The sequence below is a fragment of the Medicago sativa genome, chromosome 3 (assembly GCF_051527215.1).
Source record: "Medicago sativa cultivar Bolivia chromosome 3, Bolivia_mono, whole genome shotgun sequence".
NCBI lineage: Eukaryota > Viridiplantae > Streptophyta > Magnoliopsida > Fabales > Fabaceae > Medicago > Medicago sativa.
The window spans coordinates 27,056,293-27,078,111 of record NC_140751.1 but is presented as its reverse complement, the minus strand read 5'-3'; the positions used below and the strand labels follow the sequence as shown (position 1 = coordinate 27,078,111).

Genomic DNA, 21,819 nt, shown 5'->3' with positions numbered 1-21,819 from the left:
GGTTGGTTGTCAAGGGTTCAAATTTTTGGGTTGGATTATAGTGACACTTTCTAACTTGTTGCTAAGATGGCATCAGTTAGAATCCTTCTCTTCATTGCAGCCATTCGACATTGGCCTCTCCATCAACTTGATATAAAAAAAATGCATTTTTACATGGCAATCTTGAAGAGGAAGTCTATATGGAGCAACCACCTGGGTTCGTTGCTCAGGGGAAGTCATCTAATATGGTTTGTCAACTACACAAATCCCTTTATGCTCTTAATCATTATTGTTATACCCTAATTTTGGACCTAAAAATACTAACTCAATTCTTCTTTTCTTGCATTATAAGTCATTTGAACTGTCTCTGATCAATTACATTTTTCTCTGCATTTTATTTCAATGTTATTTGCAAAATTCACACCCAAGGGCATTTTAGTCATTTCCTATGTCAAAATTTCTTCCAAGTCTTTTAAAATTTTGTTTGAGTCCTTTCGAGGAGTCTGAATAAGTCTTTGTTTCATTCTATGTCAAAATCCATCTCAAAAAATTACATTTGAAGTCATTTTGAGTCAGTTTTGTCCCTAGGGGCATTTTAGTCTTTTCATGTGTCAAAGCCCTGTTTAAATTCTAAAAATTCTCTCTGAGTCTTTTAATTTTACTTGTATGAGTCTTTGCTTCAATTTCTTGTTAAAAATCCATTTTAAAATTTGTATCTGAGTCATTTTCAGTCGTTTTTGCCCTAGGGGCATTTTGGTCATTTCACATGAAATTTCGGCAGAGAGAGGTTACTTTAAAGTACCTCATTTAGGCCGTTGGTTCGTTTTAGTCCGTTTTGTCAATTTTATTCGTTTCACTTTACGTTATTTTCCAATTACCAATTTTAATTCGTTTTATTTTTTTACTTTTTTATATTTTAGTCCTAAATTCCTAAAAATTGCATTTTAGTCCTTAATTGTCCAAGTCATTAGTCCAGGTGCCACGTGTCAGTCCTTTATTTGTCCACAAGTTAGTTACGCCACATGGCAGTTTGTTATTGGTCCAGGCAGTACAGTCATCAGCTATATAAGCCACATCACAGTCAAAGGGTCAAAGATACCATTCACTTTCTTACAACTCAGCACTAACAACTTTTTCTTTTCTCTCTCTCTTCCATTCAGATCAAAACCGAAAAACCAGCAAGAACAAGATGAAGATTCATCTTCATCTTCAACCCTAATTCACCAATTTTTCCAGAATCATCACAAATCCAGGCCAAATTCACTCGAATTCACCACTGATTTTTCAGCAACATATCAATTTCGTCCAAAATTCAATACGAAAATGCACCAATTCCAGAAATAACAAAAAAATTCGAATCATTCATAACAAATTCCGAAGGTTCCACAAGATTTGCAGAAAACTCTCAGAAGTATCATCATCATCGAGCAAGAACAGCATCAACTCTGCAATTCAAGGTGCGAATTCGTTACGAAGCGTAACAAACTCCAGCACCGATCACAGAGGCGCGTGTTAGATCAGAGAAGAAGAGGAATTCGAAGTTTGGAGTGAATCAGAGAAGAAAGGATCAAGAAAACCAGTGTCAAGAACGAATCAAGTTCAACGGGAGCAGATTCATCAAGATCAAACCGGTTCCATCAAGACCGAAACAAAGTCAATCCAAAACCCTAGGGTTTCATCACAAGCCGCAACAACATCGCAACAACAAGTCCAGATCGTGAAAGAAGAATCCGAAAACAAGTCGAAGGAAAGAAAAGAGCAAAACGTGAATGAATCAAGCAAAGATTAACGTTCTGGAACCTTCCAGCATTCAGAAACAAGGTAACAAACGTCATCTCACTCTTCGTTTTGTTTCGTTTTGGTTCTTCGAATTTTCTGTAGATCTAGGCAATGCGAAGCTTGATTTGTGAAATCTAAGCATGAATCCGTAACGAGGAGGAGAAGAGGAAGAGGCCGGTGTAAAAATTTTCAGAAAAAATGGAGTTCAAGCTCCGACACGGCGGCGGCCATGGCCAACCACCGCGTCGGAGCAACGTCCGGCCGCCGTCCCACCTTCTTCTCCGATCTGCAAGTCCTAGAGAGAAGGGAGAGCATTTTTAAACTTTAGAGAGAGAAAGGGAGTGTTGAAATGGGAGTTTGGACCGGTTCAGGCTATATATATGCCTTCAAACCGGTTCAACCCATGGGTTGAACCCTAACCGACCCATACCCAGCCTCTGTAGCCCATTTTCGTTCTCCTTAGGACCTTGCTGTGTGTGTTTGCTGTATACACCCCCCTTTCCTGCATGTTTGTGCTGTTTCTTGGCTATTTACACCCCTGTCTGCCCAAAACCCTTCTAAAAAGTTCCTAAAAATTTCTAGGTGTTCTTGATTGCTTTCTTGACAATTTTTTTGGTGTTTTTATGTGTTAAGTCTTGGTTAAAAAATAGGTAGTATTTTCTTGTTAGGAGTTTACCATTGTTTGTTAAAAATTGTGAAATTTACATGTGTTTTTATGGTCAAAAATTCTCTAAAAAATTCTAAAAAAATTCATACACATTTCTTGATAACTTTGTGGTGTTCTTGTGACAATCTTGCATATTAAAAATTGGTGAACATAATGTGGCTAATTCTCTTACTATTTTTGTGATATTTTGTGCTAAAAAATGAATGAAACTTTGCTTGATTTCAATCCAAATTGCTTGATGAACACTTGTGACCTATGCCACTTGATTTGAGGGAGTTTTAGCCACTGTTTGTGTTGATATTAATGCATGAGTATGAATCTTGATTAGTTACTTAGCTTACAAGTTAGTTGTGTAGTTAAATAATGCAAATATGCTTAAAGTTTGTTTTAAAATGCCAAGTAAATCATGTTGCCTCAATTCCCATTCCAAGACTTGATTCTAAATCTTTAAAAATGTATTGGAATGTGAGAATTATAGGTCATATGGTTCTTGCATTCTATGAACAAATTTTAGCCATGTTTGCACTCATTTTCTATCCTTTATGTTCTAGTGTTTCTCTTGCTTTATTTCCTTTGATATTGTCATGTGTTACTAACCATTTCATTTCATGTCTCATATTCTCCATAAGCATTCCCATTTCATTCCACATCCCATCTCTTTCTCCACTTTAATTTCTTGCACTTTAAGTTTCACCAAAAAATTAGAATGTGATACTTAGGAATTCTTTGTATTTTACTTCATGCAATTTTTAATTTCTTGGCAAAGAGGCCATAGAATGTATCTAGGGTATGATGTAAAGGACAATGGACTCTAATGATGTACACCGACACAAGCACCGACACATGCACACACTTCACTTTAGGTATGTAGCTAGAATATGCATGTTTAGATGTATGTTTAGGATTGTATGTTTAGATGAATGCCTAGGCTTTATACTTAGAAAAAATCAATTTTCCAAAAAAACATGAACAAACTTCACTCAAACCATTTTCCAAATAAACCTTGGGATCAAAATCCCATTGTATTTTCCCTTTTCATTTTCTTAATCAAATTTCAGTGAAAATTAACCATGTTTAGACCACATTTTGCAAATGACTAATTCAACCTCACAATTTCATAATCTCATGCCTCTAAGGCCTCTCAATCTCTATTCTTCAAAATTCCAATTTTCCAACTTAAAATCAATCAACAAAAACAAAAACATTTTTGAGAGAGAACTACGGTGGATTTGATCCCTTAAACGGGTACGTAGGCAAGGAACAAAATTCCTTCAATTCAAATAAAACAAAAATTCAAAAACATTCTTCTCCCTCCAATTCTTCATTTAGAAAACCCTTAGGTGTAAATATCATTTCAAAATAGCATTTAAAAATAAAGCGCGCGCGTAGAAATTAAAGACGGTTCCTATAGGATACTATAGTCGTTATGGGTGCCTAACACCTTCCCGTAGCGAAAACAACTCCCGGACCTCGATTCTCAAGGGTTTTGCTTACTTTTTCCCTTCCCAAGAAAAAATAAGATATCACCGGTTTAAAAGGTTCAAACTTAATCAATGTTTGACACCCGAAAACCAAGATAAAACAATTATCTACATGAAATTAGCCACACAAAAAAAAAAAAAAAAACGATACATGAAATCATTACAGCAAATTAAACAAATATTTGTATATTTTTATTTTATTATTGTTTTCTTTTTCAAATAGTATTTAGATTATTAGGGAGAACCAAGAGAATCTCAGCTTAAACAATGGAATTAATATGATGCAAAGAGCTAAACTAACAAATTTCTGCATGAGTAATAGAGAATGATGATAGAATATTGTGTGTTTTCATTATTGGCCATATGACTCTACTACTAACCAAGTTGGTTTCAAATGGGAATATGCTAACAACCTGATCTTTTAAAATTAGGGAACGTTTTCAGCAGTTGCAGGGCGGTGTTTTCGTTTGACAATGACTTTGGTGGCTGCTACAAGGCCCCTTATCACCATTTTTATATACAAAATGACCTCTGGTTCTGTAGTAATGTGAGGGCTGGAAATTGCAACCGGTTGAGCACATGACTTTAATTGTGAAACATGAAAAACATTGTGAATATTTGGTGCAATCGGCTGAGGTAATTCAATCCGGTAAAAAACTTGATGCAATCAAGAATCTTGAAATGACCATAGAACTTTGGACGGAGTTTGTGAAACGGAGTTTGAGATACACAACATCACCAATATAGAATTGAAGATTTTTGCGGTGTCTATTAACTTGTTTAGACATTATGTTTTGAGCTCTCTCTTAGTAGTAATAATATCATAGTTAACAGCCATTGATCATTTGCATCCTTAAACCATATCATGATTATAAAAAATAAACTCCTTATTTAATCCTGCACTCAATTTTCATTTTTGCATAAATAGTGTAATTAACTCTTAACATAAATATAAACTAACACAGAAAAACGGATTAACTAAATCGGTTATTAACTTTCTATTTCTTTCTTGTTTGACACCAAATCTATCCATCAACTCTATATTGGTCATTGTGAAATTCACATCTATATGTTACCTCAAATCAAACCGTTCTCAATTCTCAAAACTGTGCAAACATAGTGTGTTGTCCTCTGTGTCTGATTTTGAACTCAATCCTTTGATCTTTATCACAACACAAACTCCATACATTTATGGTCTTCCATAAAAATCAATATTTATGTTACTCAAACAAAAGATGCCAATATTTAGAACCAATAACAACATTCATTCTTCTACATTCCATTTATTTATGCTTCATGTTATAACAAAACAGTAGATTTCAAACAGTATTATATGAACATTCGCTTGAAGCTACAAAGCAATAATACTACAAATCCTACAGCATTGTAATCTGTCTGACCGGATCATGCATGTTATAACAAAAATGAATTGAAAGACATGAGTGTTCGTCAAGTGAGCTGATTGTCATCCAAATAGGCGTTGATCTCCTGAAAAGATGAAATAAGCATTTTCCTTTAATTAGCTCCAAAGACAATTCCATTTATAAGATTTGATTCTGTGCAAATATTACAGACCAAAGATAGTTTTATAAGCCCAAAAAGTAATAAGAATCCAATTTTCCAACATGACTTGTGTAGTTCTATTATATCAAACTACCCAAGCTACATTAATTGATTTTGGGAATAAGAAAAATATAAAAAAATAAATAAATAAATAAATAAATATTCTGTGCAATACATACGTAACAGAGGACCCATGAGATGATATTAAAATATTAAGAGATTTCTTATTAACGTCAACAAAATACGTGATAGTCAGATCCACAAGGAAAACGTACCTGAAACGGGAACACAACTTGTCTACAATATTGTGACTTCATGATCTATATCTATGAAAGGGATGTGAGCAATTTTGGACCAATGTTCCTTCCTTTTATACCTTTCTTCTAACAATGGACAATCCCCAATGACCAGATTCTTAAGAGAGTCAGGGAGGCTGTCTTCTGGTAATGACTTGAGCTTTTTACAATCATACAATCCAAGTGATTTCAGTGAGGAAGGGAGGCAACTTTCTGGCAATGACTGAAGCTGTTTACAATCCCAAAAACAGAGATGTTGGAGAGAGGAGAGGTGTCGAAGCCCATTTCCATCAAACGACTTCGCTTCAGAGAGATACCTGATATATAGAGACACAAGGGAGATGGGTAGCAACCACTCCTTCATCAAGGTGTTAAATATATCATCACCCTTTCCAATAATCAATCTTGAAAGAGCGGTCAGATCTTGGAGACCCCATTCCGTAACCGGCGGTGTTGTTTTTTGGGACCGAATATCAATTGATTGTAATTTTGGAGGTAGACTAACTCCTTCACAAAATGATAACTCCTGACAATCCAAGGCCAACTCTTCAAGAGCCGTGAGCGTGTTCATCTGAAGCTTGACTTCAAATAATTCAACTGAATCATGGGATTTGATTCTAAGTGATTCGAGGTTCGACGACCGAGTTGAATACCTTTCTAAATTATAAATCGAATCCAGACTCCTACAATACTGTATCGAAAGTGTTTGGAGGACAGGGAAACCATCAAGTGGGAAGGATGTAAGTGCATCACAGCTCCACCATAACTCAAGCCTCACAAGTGATGTGTAATTGCTCCACGTTTCAGGAGGAAGGAAGGATAAATTCTCACATTCTTGAATTTTAAGTGATTGCAATGAAGTGGGTAGACCACTTGAGGGAAATGCAGTGAGAGAAGAAAGAGAATAGAGTTCCAAGTGTGTAAGACAAGTGCTTCTCATAATCGATTTTGGCACAGCTAATAACTTAACACATTCACAAATAACTACTTCTTGCATCATACACGGAGAATCACTCTCAAGCAATGACAATTGTGTCCTTTCACCTAGTTTATTGATATTCAACTTTTTTATTGAAGACAACCAATGCAAAGTAGATGATGTTTCCAATAGATGAGAACAACCTGATATTTCAATTTCTTCTATGCAAGGAAGATGTCTAGGCAAATGTCCCCTTAGTTCTGGACAATCATGTAACTCCACAGCTCTAAGTCTAGGAAAAGCAAATTTTATGCCTTCAAAGGGAATCCATTCATTCCAATTTGGCATGTTGACGAATTTTATACACTCAAGGGATGGAAATGGTTGGAAGGAAGAATTGGAGCCTTCTTCAATCTGCACATAATAGAACTCTGGGCCAATTTTCTCCAACATCTCCATACCACATATTTCTAGGTCCTTAAGAGAAGGTAACTGCCCTAGGGGTGGAAGTGTCACACAATATTCACAATTACTTATACAAAGGGATACCATGTTAGAAAACAAAGAATTTCCCAACCAACTCGGAAAGCTTGTACCACCATACAAGCAAATATTTAGGCTCTTCAGATTTATTGGTGGTTGTAACATATCAAGCACAACTTTCACTTTTTGTGACTCTTCACTTTGTTTTCCCCATATCAGCTCTAACTCCTCAATTTTCTCTTTACTTTTCAGGTTGGCATCATGTGCCTCTCTGGCATCAACAACATTATCCAGGTTCTTGATGGTAAGTTTTCCCTGTAGGTTTGGGAATTTCCTTAGCTCTTTGATACTTAACCCTACATGTCTCTTACCCACTAAAAAAAGGGTGAGAGTTTGAAGGTTTTCTAGTCCCCCAATTTCCACAGGCAACTCACTTATGTTAGTCCCACTTATATCAAGGTGACGTAAACTAACTAAATTTCCAATATGTACTGGCAATTCAGTGAGACTGTCACATTCTGATAAATTCAAGGTTTGTAAATTGTAAAGGTTACATGTTGTATCAGGCAAACTTTTGATTTCAGTGAAGGAGATATCTAGATACCGCAACTGCACCAAATTGCCAATTGAATCTGGCAGCTTGGTGATGTTTGGATACCTTGCTAGTGACAAAACACGCAACCTTTTTTGTGATGGTAGCAAATCATCAACCACCTTGAAGGATAAGTAATTGTAATTGTATGTCGTGGAGTTAGTGGATAGGAAGCTTCGCAAGCATTTGAAGTTGTATAACTTCTCAAACTTCATGAAAATGTCATAGTATTCTTGGTTATATGAGAAGTGACGGACATTTTCAGAGATGTCACCACATTCAAGCCTGCAACAACTTTTTCCTGATACGAATGTAGCTAAATCATTGACAAGGTCATGCATGACAAACTTTTCTCCACGAGCATCATCGCTTAATTGTTGAATTAACGATCTCGATAACAATTCAGCAAAACAATCATCACCTAATTCCTCCAACTCTTTTCCCCCTTGAGAACAATCAAGGAAGCCTTCTGCCATCCACAACAAAACCAATGTTTTCCTATTAAATGGGTAATCCTTTGGAAAAATTGAACAATATGCAAAACATCTTTTCAAATGAGAGGGAAGATATTGATAACTCAAATTCAATGCAGGAAGAATATTATCATTTCGCAAGTTCCATATGTTGCTGTTCAAAATTGAAGTCCACTCTGTTATGTCTACCTTTGAACGTAGAAGTCCTCCTAGTGTTTTAGCAGCTATTGGCAATCCTCCACACTTCCTTGAAATCTTCCTGCCAATTGCTTCAAGGGTTGTGTTTATACTATGGTGAAACTCATCACTTCCCAGTGCATGCTTTGAGAGTAAAGACCAACAATCTTCATCTGATAGAAGTTTTAGTTCATGTATAGGAAATGTGCGTGCCACCTCAGCAACTTTTTGTTGGCGCGTTGTTATAATCACCATGCTTCCAGGTTTTCCATCAATGAAGGGACTCACTAGTTCACCCCAATCATTATAATTGTCATTCCACAGATCATCCAACACAAACAAAAATCTTTTCTCCCTCGAGTTTTTCTTTAACTCAACACGAAGGACATCAAGATTATTGCTATCCCAAGTTTTGGAAGTGACAGATTCAAGGAGAGACTTGGTTACTCTCATAATATCAAAATCCTCAGACACACAAGCCCAGGCCCTCAAGTCAAAATGTTGTCGAACTTCTTTATCGTTGTAAACAAGCTGGGCAAGGGTAGTTTTTCCTAAACCTCCCATGCCCAAAATTGCAACAACACCTATATTATTGTCGGTTGTGTCTCTCTTTGAAAGCAACATGTTCATTATTTTCTCTTTGTCATCCTTCCTACCCACCATGACAGATTCATTTACCACAGAACTTGAAGGTGTTCTACGAGAAACTCTACCACTTTTAGTTTGCAAACCAAGGACATCTTTATGATTTGAAAACAATTGCAACCTTTCACACATGATCTTCATTTGAGAATTGATATCTCTGTAGAAGCTATTAAAAGGAGATGAAAGGAAGTTCCACACCTGATTAGTTTTGTTTTGAGCATGTGTATTCTCCGCCTTGCATCGAAGGGAATCATAACTGATTTCATTGAGCAAGTCCTCAGCATCAAAGACAGCATCTTTCAAGTCATCAAGCCATAGTTTGACAGCAGGATTGTTGATCTGCTTCTCCTCAGCATCATCCAGCACAACTTGAAGAGTGAGCAGTGTTGTTTTGAGCTGCCTCAAGAGTGAGACATTCAGCTTAGTGTTTTTGATGTAATCAAGAAACTCTTTTGAAGCAAGTTTCTCAACTAAGGTCTGAACAGTTGCGGAGAGAAAAGCTCCTCCTATCATAGTTGCAGCCATCTTCTGTTGATATTGTTAAGGTATGGAACTTGTAGATAATAGTATGATATTTTGGTGGAAATTAAGAGCTTTGAAGATTAAGGGATAGCAGTAAGGAGCAAAGAGTCAAAGAAGACTTGTTTGTGAATGAATGGATAACACGAACAGTGCTGTTTTTGAGTGGTTGGAAGTGCATATGGTAAAGGTAAACTCAAGAAGACTTATTTGTATGTGAATTAATTGATAACAGTACTGTTTTTCAATGGTTAGGTAAAAAACAAAATTTGAAAGCTGGAAAGCAAAGCTCTGCAGTGGTTAATATTGCATGGGCCCAAAACAAAGACATGACACATCCTCAGTAAAATATAGTTTCAGAGAGAAATAATGGTTAATATTGGACCGACATCTTACAAAATAATTGATACAATGAAAAGGAAAAATTGGTCACTTATTAAAACCATCGGAATCTTTAAATAGCATATACTTTATATACATTTTTACTTTAGGAAAGTGGTTCAAATATGCAATTTCTAGTCAATGTCCTCTCATATACTAAAAATAAATGTATCATATTGTCATTTTTCTTATCACCTGTGTTAAAATTTAAAAATAATGCACTAGAGATTATGTTGATAACCTTTCTAAATGTGATAACTGATGAGTATGAAACTCTGTTGAAACAAGTTTCTCTACTAAGGTCTGGACAGTTGCAGTGAGAAAAGCGCCTCCTATCATAGTTGCAGCCATCTTCTGTTGATCTTGTAAAAGCAAATCAGCTAGTATGAAACGTGTAGCTAATAGCAGAATTTTGAAGCAAGTTTCTCTACTAAGCATGTGAATGAATGGACAATATAATGTTTTTAAAAGCTGGAAAGAAAAGCTCAGCAGTGGTTAATATTGGACCCACATCCCACAAAAGAATTGATGCAAAGAAAAAGGAAAAGTTGCACACTCAATTAAAGCCATCGGAATCTTTTAAAAGAAGATGCTTTATATACATTTTTACTTTAGGAATGTGATTCAAATTTGCATTTTCTAGAGGACTCAAGAGGATTTAGCATGTGAATGAATGGACAACAGTAGTGTTTATGGATGGTTGGCAGTGCATATGGTAAAGGTAGACTCAAGAAGCCTCAGATGTGAATGAATTGTAATAGTAATAATAGATATACAAAGAAAACTTCCACACTTTAAAAGCAATTGCCATCTTTAAAGTCTGAATGATAAATTCTAATGTGGACCGTTTCAATGTATAGTCAATTATGGACTAGTATTTAAAAATTGTTCGAAATTCTAATGATGATAGATATTGGTTTTTAGAAGTAGAAGCTTACGACTCTCCTTGTCCTCACCGCTAAGATAGTGACTTGATCGGTGTTAGCCCGACTCAAAAAAAAAAACAAAAAAAAGGAAGGAAATTAGTCCTTTAAGTTAAACTGCTGGAGCCAATGATGAAAGCACCAGAAATCAAAGACCTAATACAATAGAGGAACTAGATATAAGCCCACATGTTGCGCGGATATCTTGAATATTTAGCTTGTGAATAGTTTACTAAAAAAGAACTATTAATTACACATGACCTATAATTGTTCATAACCTATGGAATTGTTCATATAGTAATTAGGAAGCATGCTTCCTAACTACGCCACATCATATATTTAGTGATGTGGCAATTGACGTATGAGGTGTCGGCATAAAGTTTTGAGGGTCTGATTTATTAAATATAACAGATAGATTTTAAAAACTCACATAATGAGTGCATTAAGAAATAGAAAACCTTAGGTGGGAAAAGAGTACAGTAACAAATTTTTTTGGTTAAAAAAAAAAAAAGGCTTTTATACTAACCCTTTTGAGCACTTTTCACAAATATTAAGAAAAGTTAGAAATATAAATAATGTACACATATTGTATATGAATATTACTAAGTTGACCTATAGGTATTGATATACCAGATTTTGACTTTTTATCAATCTAGATAAATTAATTAATAATATTAATAAGAGGTAAATAATAACGAATTTCGTAATTTAAAATAAAACTTATACTTGAGGACATTTTTTTTTTGCTTCTCAAATGATGCTTATATTTAAGGGCAGAGGTAGTAAAAGATTGAAAATGATAATACTACAAAACTTTGTAACCTTGGAAAAACTTCTGAAATCTAGGTAGTGATTCTATTGTAATAATTTTGTTCTTTCAAAATTCAGTCAATAATTTGTACAATTATACAGGTGGAGGTGGCAAGTCTAGCAAAAGCCAGAAGCCAATACAATCTTCAGAATCTAACTCATCTTGGATTGCTAGGAAATGCAAACCTCCAGAAGCTTTCTTAGCTGCTTCCCAAGCTTCAGCTTCTTTAGTTGAGGTAGGACTTTTCTTATAGGTCGCATATACATACCGAGTCGAAATTCCAACCGAAAGAGTCAGGTTAGAGCGAGCAGTGTCCGTTTCAATGGAACAGAGCTCCAATCCATTCATAAAAGCTGTCACAGTAAATGGTGAGTGTTAATAAAAGTAAATGATAACTACAAGAAGCATACTTGATCATGATATAGCACACATTAAGAATGTATTTGAGTAAATAGCTTAATTTAGTGCTTATGTATAAGATAATTCTACAATCAAAGCAAGAATTTGGATAATCTATTATCATTGTTTCATAAGTTATTTTATGGAGTTCATTGAAATAAGCTGAAAACAAATTATAAACATGTCATAAGTTAGAGCTCTATAAAACACTTACTGAAGTGTTTGTCATAAGTTAAGAAATATGCATACTCCGGTAAAACCAAATGCTTATCTCACTGCATATTCTTGTTTGTCTACAAATTTTATCAAGGACACTGGTCCAGCTTTTTTGTCAACATTTCTATACAAATTTACAGAGTTTTAATGTTAAAAATGTATGATAGCATCATAGGTATTTGCAGTTCTGTGCTGCATACTTTTGAGCTCAAGATATCTCTTGATTCTTCAACAAATTTGTTGAACAACTACGATAAATAATTCTGTATATAAAATTCATTTTTAAACCTAGGTAATTTTTAATTAAAATTACAATGAATCTGTTGCGAAGAAAATAATATGAATATATATGAACAAAATATACTGAAATTTTTTACCAGATAATATTTTAGCACGAGAAGACGCAACAGCCAATCCTGGGATCAAGGTCTTCTCGTCGATTTCAATACCCAATAAATCAAGATCTAGCCCAGAACCATATCCAAATCTTTCCTCTGAGGCTGAGGCCTCCGCTCGAACAGCTATAAAATAGGTCATTGAAAGTAAGCTATGTATATATCTAAAGAAAACAATTTAAAGTATCAACATACACAGCCTTGTACTAAAACAAGAGGAATATCATTTGACTTTTGAAAAATGAGAGAATTATAATCTATGTAATGTAACTATCAATCTAAACTTTAAACCAGTGTAAGCAAAGTAAATGATCAATAAAAGGAAAATGAAAAATGATCAATAAAAGGAAAATGAAAACACATGTGCGAAAGACCCTAAATACATGAAAAACCATGTCATGCAATTCTTGAAGAGATGATATAAAAGCTGATGACTTTACCTGAGTAAGGTAACTGAACAAATGCCCATCTTTCCCCAAAAAGATCTTCTGGAAGTTTCGTTGCAAAAGGATTGTCTAATGGCAAAAGAGGCTTGGATCCCTTTTGAAATCCAGGGTGTTTCGTGTATACAGTCTCATAGCGTTCCTCTAGCCATAAAAGTAATGACAAGCACTGAAAAGGATCAAATGAAGCGTATAAAATATACACCGGTGGACCTCTGAAAAGTAGAGTCACCAAAAGATTCACAATGTTTTATCTTTTACTTTTGTGCAACAAATACCTCTTAAAAACATTCAAAAGCTGATGTCAGGAAGGACCTTCCCCCACATTAAGACATATGTTACATGAATTCAAATGTAAAATTACTGATTTCAACAAGATGGGCAAATATGGATCTTCTTTGTTTTTGGGGATTCTGGCACATAATCAACAACAAAATATGCAGCAATTTAAGATGAAAAAAGAAACAAGGGGGAATAAACCAAATTTTTGGATGCTCTAACTTAACCAACACTTTTTAGTTAGCACCGGTCTACCAGACAGTATTTGAAATTGCAGACCTCATAATGTGATCAGCCACAATACAGCAGTCACGAAAACTGCAATATATTGTGACTACAAATCACCAGTGTGTTTGCTTTATTATTACTTATTAGCGCACTAGCAATTTTCCATAGCACGTCAGCGCCAAAACAAAAAATAGTTATCGAGCGTTCGGCATTTTCCGACGCCAGTCCAAACAAACTAACATCGACCTACAACAGCTGCAATGCAACTACAATTACAAATTTCCCCCTTTCCATTGTTCACAAATTTCTACAGGGAGGCCACATCTCAATCAAATATCTACCCCTCCAACCTTTTTTTTTTCTTTTTATAAATAGTTAAAGTGATTAAACTGAATATGGATTTTCAGGCTATACATTGTTAGTGTAAATCAGTTTTATACTGATATCAAATCAAAACTAAGTATTTAGCGACATCACTTTGTATTTTCGAATATATGGTATGACATGAAAAATGGAAGCTTCTCATTGGATGTCAGAGTAGAACTGATTTATTCTGACAATGCATGGCCATTAATCTCATTCAGTATTTATCAACTCCTTCCCTTTCAGAAGTTAATTAGAGGTCATACATACATTCCACATTCCACAAATAAGTACATATGGAACCCATTATTGGAACCTTCATCTAATGGTCAAGTTAAGAGCCCGTTTACTTCTTGTGTTTCATGTTTCCATTTCCACTGATAAAACAAAACATTAGAGAAGACATTATTGAAGATTTTGAAAATATGTTTTAAAAATAGATTGATTCTTTTGAAAATTCACAAACTTTCAAAACATTATTTTCACTGTTTCCAAAAATGCATTCTCTCTCTATCTTCTCTCTATCACAATTGAAAAAGAAATCCATAACTAAACGTCACTCTAGCCACTACGGCAGAATCAGAAACATACTCACCCGTTTACTGGGAAGAGCTCTTATGCCAAGCTCCTTACATGCTTTTGTAATAATTGTTTGCATCTGTGACCTACAACGCAACAAAAATACACTTCATCAATAGTCCTTACTCTAACAATATATAATATAATATGTAAGTCATGTTATGTTTGGTGCATATTAAAAGTAAATAGAGCAGAACATAATAACTTAGTACACTTTCATTCTATTTTACCCATGTGAAATCCCTACATGTCTTAAAGACAACACGCATGAACATGACTTTTCATAAGAAACTAAATAAAAAGAAAATAAAGGAATGATTCTTATTCAAACTGAACCAAATTGCTTTCAGACAGTGTTCTTAGACTTTAGACCTGACTAACTCCACAAAACTGATTGGAAAGCTGAGCATTGCACACACTTCATAAACTCTCTATTTAGGTTGTATCGCTAATCAACACGGGACTTGTTTTTTTATCCAATAAATACATAAGACATAGTTGAGTAGATAACGTATGGTGTCCTATGGTGAGGACTTAGTATCACACATGTAATTGTCACTCTAAGGAATTATTGTTTTCTGCAATTTAGTCTCTAACGTATATAAAAATAGTAAGTAACCGCTAAAATATATGAAGTCATTCGTTTTAGTCCCTCAAGTATATGAAAACTCATCATGTTAGTTCGTAGCATCTTTTTTTTAGGGATAGTCCGTAGCATCTTAACAACAAGGAATACAGTGACGAATTTCATATACTTTAAAGACTAATTATTTTTACATACTTTGGGAATTAAATTAAGGGTTTACTCTCACCCTACCAGTGTAACAACCAACAAAAAGTGTCCAACAGAATAAGCAACTACTTGCAGGGTTTGAAATAAAGTTCTGCGGCCAAAATCTAGGCCGCGGCATAATGCTTTTTTATATTTATGAAACTGCAACACAACCACGAGTAAGCTAACATAAGCTATTCTATAGTAAAATATAAAATAAAGTTGTTTTATAAACTGTTTTGGAGAACTTATAAAAATAAGTTGAAAAAAGTTAATGAAAAATGGCATAAGCTGTTTTCATAAGTTCTCCCAAACAGTTTGACAATACTTATGTCAGTAAATAAGCTCAAATAAGTCAATCCAAACATGTCCACAATTAATCAGTTTACTGAAAATAAGCTGAAAACAACTTATAGTTATTTAATAAGTTGTTTACATAAGTTCTCCCAAACAGCCCCACAGTGCTTATGCACGTACATAAGCTCAAATAAGTCAATCCAAACAGCAAGTAACACCGTAACGTAAACAATAAGTAGTAAAAGTAATGAATTTACCTAAAGAAGCGAATGTTTCTAGGCACAGGTAAATCCAATTCATCACAAATAGCAACAATAGAATCCTTGAGAGTGATACTATTAATAACATTATTAGGAAAATACTTGGTATATTGAAGTGAAAGAGATTTATCACAAACAACAAGCTCCCAAAGTTTCTTTCCTCTAGCATCAAGAATTGGTCTGGAACAAAAATCCAACTCCCAGCTTAATATACTGTCAGGATCAGCTTCTGGGTCAAGATAACATGTTTCAGCAGTTGGGTCTTCTTTCTCTTCTTCTTCTTCAATGTCTTTCTGTGTTGTTGTTGCTGATGTTTCTGAAACAGAACATGTTTGGAGTTTAAGGAAGTGGTTTTTGTTGGAGGAAAATGGGAATTTGATGATGGGTTTTGAAGAGGAAAGTTTGGTGGTGATGATGGGGTTGGTGTAGTTGAAAGATGGGGTTTTGATTCTTGTGGAGTTGAAGCTTAGAGTAGCCATGGTTATGGTTATGGCTATGGCTATGTGTGTAACTGATTTGTGGGTGAGGTAGTTATCTACTGCCACATGTTTTGTTCTTTGTGTGTAAATATATTAACTTTTTAATCATTTTTTATTCATATTTTTAAGTCAATGTATATGTATCAATTTTGCATAAATGTGGAGAATATTGTAAAAATATCTCCCCTAAAATTTGAATTTTTAACAAAATATAAATTAAATATTATTTTTTTAAAATAAAAATTAAATATGAATTTTTAATCACCAAACATATAAAAATTTATATTTAATTCATATTTTGTTAAAAAATTCTAATTTTTTTTTTTTAAAAGATGCTTATAACATTGTAAACTATTCTGCAAAATTTTATTCAAAAACATAAATTCTACACCAGAAAGTGATTTTACTTACTGTATTGTTTATCTTTACACCAAAAAAAGCTACAAGCATCATATTGGTTTCATTTTCATTTGCAGGGAACAATATGTCATATCCTAGAGTTTCTTTGAAGTATCTCATCACTTTTTTGGTTGCAAGCAAGTGCGAGCTTCTAGCTTCAACCATGAACCTACTAATTATACCAACTAGTTATTGCACAAATATCTAATAGATCCTAAAATTTATTCGAACAATGTATGATCAACTAGCTCGTAATCTTCATTATTCACAAGTTTCAGATTTACTTCCGTTGAAGTAGAGGGAGAATTGCAATTCATTATATTGGATCTCTTCAAAATATCTATTGCATATTTCTTCTAGTGCATCACTAATCCCTTTGAGGTTTTAGTGAATTATATTCCAAGGAAATATGTTAACCTTCCCAAACCATTTATGTCAAACTCTTTCATCATTTGTCTTTTGAATTCATCTATCTCAGATAAATTGCTTTCAGTTCCCACTAAATCATCAAAATATAGATAGATAAACACCATATTATAACATTTGCTATTACATAACATTTTCAGCTTTGTATTTGAAAAATTCTTGTTGAACTAGAAAGTTGTCAATCCTTTTGTCCCAGGCTCTTGGAGCATGCTTCAAACCATACTTTGCTCTGTGCAATATATTCCTTTCCTTTGAACCCTGGAGGTTGTGAGACATACACCAGTTAATCAAGTGGACCATTTAAGAATATTGATTTTACATCCAAATGATACAAATGTCATTTCCTTCCACAAGTTATTGCTACTATCAATCTGACTCTTTCAAGCTTGCTATAGGTGCATATACTTTTAACTAATCAAGTCCAACTTTCTACATAAAACCTCTAGCAACTAACCTTGCTTTATGCTTAGATATGTCACCATTTGGTTTTAATTTCAGCTTGAAAATTCATTTCACATCTATAACTTTCTTATTTGGTAGCAAATTGGTGAGCTCCCATCTATTATTTCTGTTTATAGCTCCTAACTCTTCAATCATAGCATTTTTCTAAACTTTGTAAGACATATGATCCTAATGAATAATAGTATTCTTGAACAAGCTCATTTTTTCTTGGACCGTTGTTAATTATTAATAGGAGTCTCCACTTCTTGTTTAGTCTCAAGAAAATAAGAATGAGATTTGACATGCATTTTTAGTTAGGCCTATGAATTTAATTAATAATATAATAAATCAGAGTTAAAAACATTACACAGTCTAATAATATATTATGTAATAGATTGAAATCAATTACTTTTAAATTACAAAAAATTGGCTCCACCAATCATCATAAACAAATAAAACATACAAATATATATATATATATAGGGGGCTGTTAACTTGCACCCACCTAAAAACACTAAGGTGCAAGTTAACAAGCTGCACCTACTAGTTATTTACCAAAACACCCATGTTTTCTATTATAAACAAATATTATTTATGCTATTTACAAAAATGTTCTTTTAATTAAAATAAAGTTTAATAGAGACAAAAGGGTGTTTTAGTAAAGTACAAGTAGGTGCAGCTTGTTAACTTCCACCTTAGTGCTTTTAGGTGGGTGCAAGTTAACAGCCCCCATATATATATATATATATATATATATATATATATATATATATATATATATATATATATAAACAAACATAATAACAATAAGAATGATAAACAATGTATTGTTTGTCCAAATCCATTTGTATATATTTACCGCATATTATCACTTTCTATAGGTAATCTCTAAATTTAGCCAATTGTTAGATCGTCACGGTTTAAGTTAATGATTTAAAACTAACTAAGCCCTATTTCATTCTATTTTTAGTTTCCCTCTTAAACGAGTAAGTCCCTTGGCCAAAGCTTAACACAACAACTCAAACAAACTTCCAAACCTCGAACAATCACTAACAAATTTAACCTATATTATCACTTTCTCACACCATTATTCTCCAATATAAAAACCAAGCAAACCTCTTGCTTCTTACCATCCATCTCTTCTAAATAACTCAATTAGTATTATAATTAATTTAAAATCAAGTTTATACAGAATCATGGCTTGTCATCAAGTAATCAACTCTGTCTTTTGGTGTTTTATTTTACTTGTTGTTATGCTCACATTTTTTACAACGAATGCCAGTTCTACCAAGAAAACTAAGATAGAAGACAAGGAAATGAATGTGATTGATAAATGTTGGAGATTCAATCTTGAATGGAGGAAACATCGACAACAACTTGCTGTTTGCTCAGTGGGATATGTAGGGAAAATGACAAACAACATAGGTAAGGACTTAATCCATTATAAAGTTACTGATCCTAGTGACCACCCTTTAAATCCAGCACCTGGAACCTTGAGATATGGAGCATCTAGGATTCAAGGCAAAGTTTGGATCACATTCAAAAGGAACATGAATATTAAGCTTGTGAAACCCCTTCTCATCAGTAGTTTCACCACCATTGATGGTCGAGGCGTCGATGTCCATATTGCAGATAATGCGTGTCTGATGATATATAAGGTAATAACTAATGATAAGCTAAAAATTACAAAATAGTATTGAATTGGAAATCAAAACTATAGATAAAACAAATGGACAATTGAAATGTCTCCCAGAATGCAGCTTTTTAACAATAAAAAATCCATGTAAAAAAATTCTACCAACACTGGCCTAGTTAAAAAGTTTGATATACCATTATCTACTAGAATATTATCTAAAACATGAAACGAATACTTTTTGATTTTATTTTATCGTCTCCAAAACTTATACAACATTAAAATTTGAGATAAATTCTATCATTTTTCTAACATTTGTCCGTAATTTCTTTTCATTCAAGTTCGTACAATCATTATTATAGTTAATTTCATTTTATTCTTTTAAAATTTCAATCAACATTTACAGCTTTCTTACTTATAATGACATGTTTGTTATCTGTTATTAGACAACCAACATAATCATCCATGGAATTAGGGTTCATCATTGTCGACCTCAAGCTCCTGGAACGGTGATGGGTCCCGATGGAAAGATAATTTCATTAGGTCAAGTTGATGGAGATGCAATCAGATTGGTTTCTGCGTCAAAAATTTGGATCGATCATAACACACTTTATGATTGTCAAGATGGTCTTCTAGACGTTACACGAGGTTCCACTGATATAACCATCTCTAACAATTGGTTTAGAGAGCAAAATAAAGTTATGCTTCTTGGTCACGATGATGGATTTGTGAGAGACAAAAACATGAAAGTCACCGTTGTATACAACTATTTTGGACCTAATTGCCACCAGCGCATGCCTAGGTAATTTATGATTGTAAAATTATTAGTTTTTTTATACAATAAACAAAATTAAAAGTAAAAAAATATTTCCAAATTTACTCATAAGTTTTATCATTCATTTAATTTTATTTTTTTTTTTACAGAATTCGTCATGGATATGCACATGTTGCAAATAATTTGTACATGGGATGGGTGCAATATGCAATAGGTGGAAGTATGGAACCAAGCCTTAAAAGTCAATCAAACCTCTTCATAGCACCTTCAAGAGGGAAAAAGGAGGTAATTATTTCAAGAAATTATTACACCAATCTTTTATGATTGTTTCGTTCATAAAATGAGTAGATTGTGCTAAATTAAATATATAATTGGTGTAGGTGACATGGAGAAAAAGTAGTAATGGAATTGGGGATACGTGGGAATTTTATTCAGTTGAGGACGCTTTTGAAAATGGAGCATCCTTTGTGGAAACAAAAGGTGGACAAGTGACGAAACCGAATTATAGCCCTGAACAAAATTTTAAAGTTGTTGATGCCAAATATGTAAGATCATTGACAAGTTCATCCGGCGTGTTACAATGCAGTAAAACCTCAAAATGTTAAGTTAGAAAACAATGTTAGAATTGTAACATACTTTTCGGTAGATATAAGATTTGATGTATGATACATAAACAGGAAATAAAATTACACTAATGAGGATGGCCTTTGATATCCACACAAGTAGTATTACAATATATCATGTCTCGATACAAATTGAATGTTGAGTTCGTTTGGGAAGGGTAAAATATTGCACTTATTAGCGAATTTAGAAAATGAATCAATAATTCATTTCAGTGTAAAATTAGATTAATGACATTAAACGTAGTAATTGAAATGAACTTTTATGAGATATGATAAACGGACACAAAATAATAGACACGTTTTAGACACCACCGTACATGTTTTTTTTTTCCTTTTCTCTTTCTCTTTCTTCCCTTTCCTTCTTTCTCTCCCACGTGACTTCACTCTATCACCGCCGCCGATGACAACCATTCTCTCTATCACCGTTGGCGACCAACCACCGACACCGGCGTTGTCTCCGTCTTTTTTTCTCCGGTGTTTGTTTCATGAGTCCTTTCTTTCTCTCTCCATCTGGTCGGTGAGATCTCTCTCGTCACCGGTCAATCCCTTTCCCTCTCTCTGCAACTCGGCTCTCTTCCTCTTTGCAACTCCTATCTGACGACCAAATGCCAACAACGACGTCGTCTCCATCACTTGAGGTCTTCCGGCAACCTGTGTTATTTTTCGGTCACCATCATCTTCAGGGAGAGAAGAGAGAAATGGGTTGTGAAAAGGTGTGTTGTTGTTGTTGTTGGTACTAGGGAGGAACAACAACTTATATGTGAAAATCCAATCTTGCCCTTATACTTTAATGAAAATAACAAAAATGCCACTCGTGTTATACGTATTTCAGTATGGTGTCTTTTATGTGTTTGTTTTGTTTTATCCACTTATCATTTCTCTTTAATTTAAGGATAAAATTAGAATAATGACAACAGATAAACCTCAACTAATTGGGTATGAGATTCAAATTAATAAAATGAAGGAAGAAAAAAATTCATTTATCTATTAGAACTCCATTATATATATATATATATATATATATATATATATAATAGCGTAATGAGTATGTACATTTATTTAAATTTAGGCGTGTAGAATACTTTGGGATGTGTAATCTGGTACGGGCCTGACTTGTATACGTT

At 33.9% G+C, this 21,819-nt stretch overlaps 2 protein-coding genes and 1 pseudogene across 3 annotated transcripts; 1 reads left to right on the top strand and 2 right to left on the bottom strand.

The window, feature by feature from the left end:
- Window positions 1-5,150: 5,150 nt before the first annotated feature.
- Window positions 5,151-9,756, bottom strand: LOC146936811 (putative disease resistance RPP13-like protein 1 pseudogene; annotated as a pseudogene). Its single transcript, XR_015030727.1, has 2 exons — window positions 5,745-9,756; window positions 5,151-5,394 (listed from the first exon to the last, which is right to left on the bottom strand). The product of XR_015030727.1 is annotated as a putative disease resistance RPP13-like protein 1 pseudogene (transcript).
- A 1,742-nt stretch (window positions 9,757-11,498) lies between these two features.
- On the bottom strand, window positions 11,499-16,414 carry LOC146936810 (protein TAB2 homolog, chloroplastic-like). Its single transcript, XM_085751418.1, has 5 exons — window positions 15,917-16,414; window positions 14,607-14,676; window positions 13,139-13,310; window positions 12,681-12,824; window positions 11,499-12,041 (listed from the first exon to the last, which is right to left on the bottom strand). Exons 1-5 carry the CDS (start codon window positions 16,396-16,398, stop codon window positions 11,782-11,784), a joined length of 1,128 nt encoding a protein of 375 aa, XP_085607544.1. The 5' UTR covers window positions 16,399-16,414; the 3' UTR covers window positions 11,499-11,781.
- A 2,446-nt stretch (window positions 16,415-18,860) lies between these two features.
- Window positions 18,861-20,677, top strand: LOC146936809 (pectate lyase 1-like). The gene is made up of 4 exons (XM_085757743.1): window positions 18,861-19,322; window positions 19,744-20,099; window positions 20,222-20,357; window positions 20,453-20,677. Exons 1-4 carry the CDS (start codon window positions 18,861-18,863, stop codon window positions 20,675-20,677), a joined length of 1,179 nt encoding a protein of 392 aa, XP_085613869.1.
- The last annotated feature ends 1,142 nt before the right edge of the window (window positions 20,678-21,819 follow it).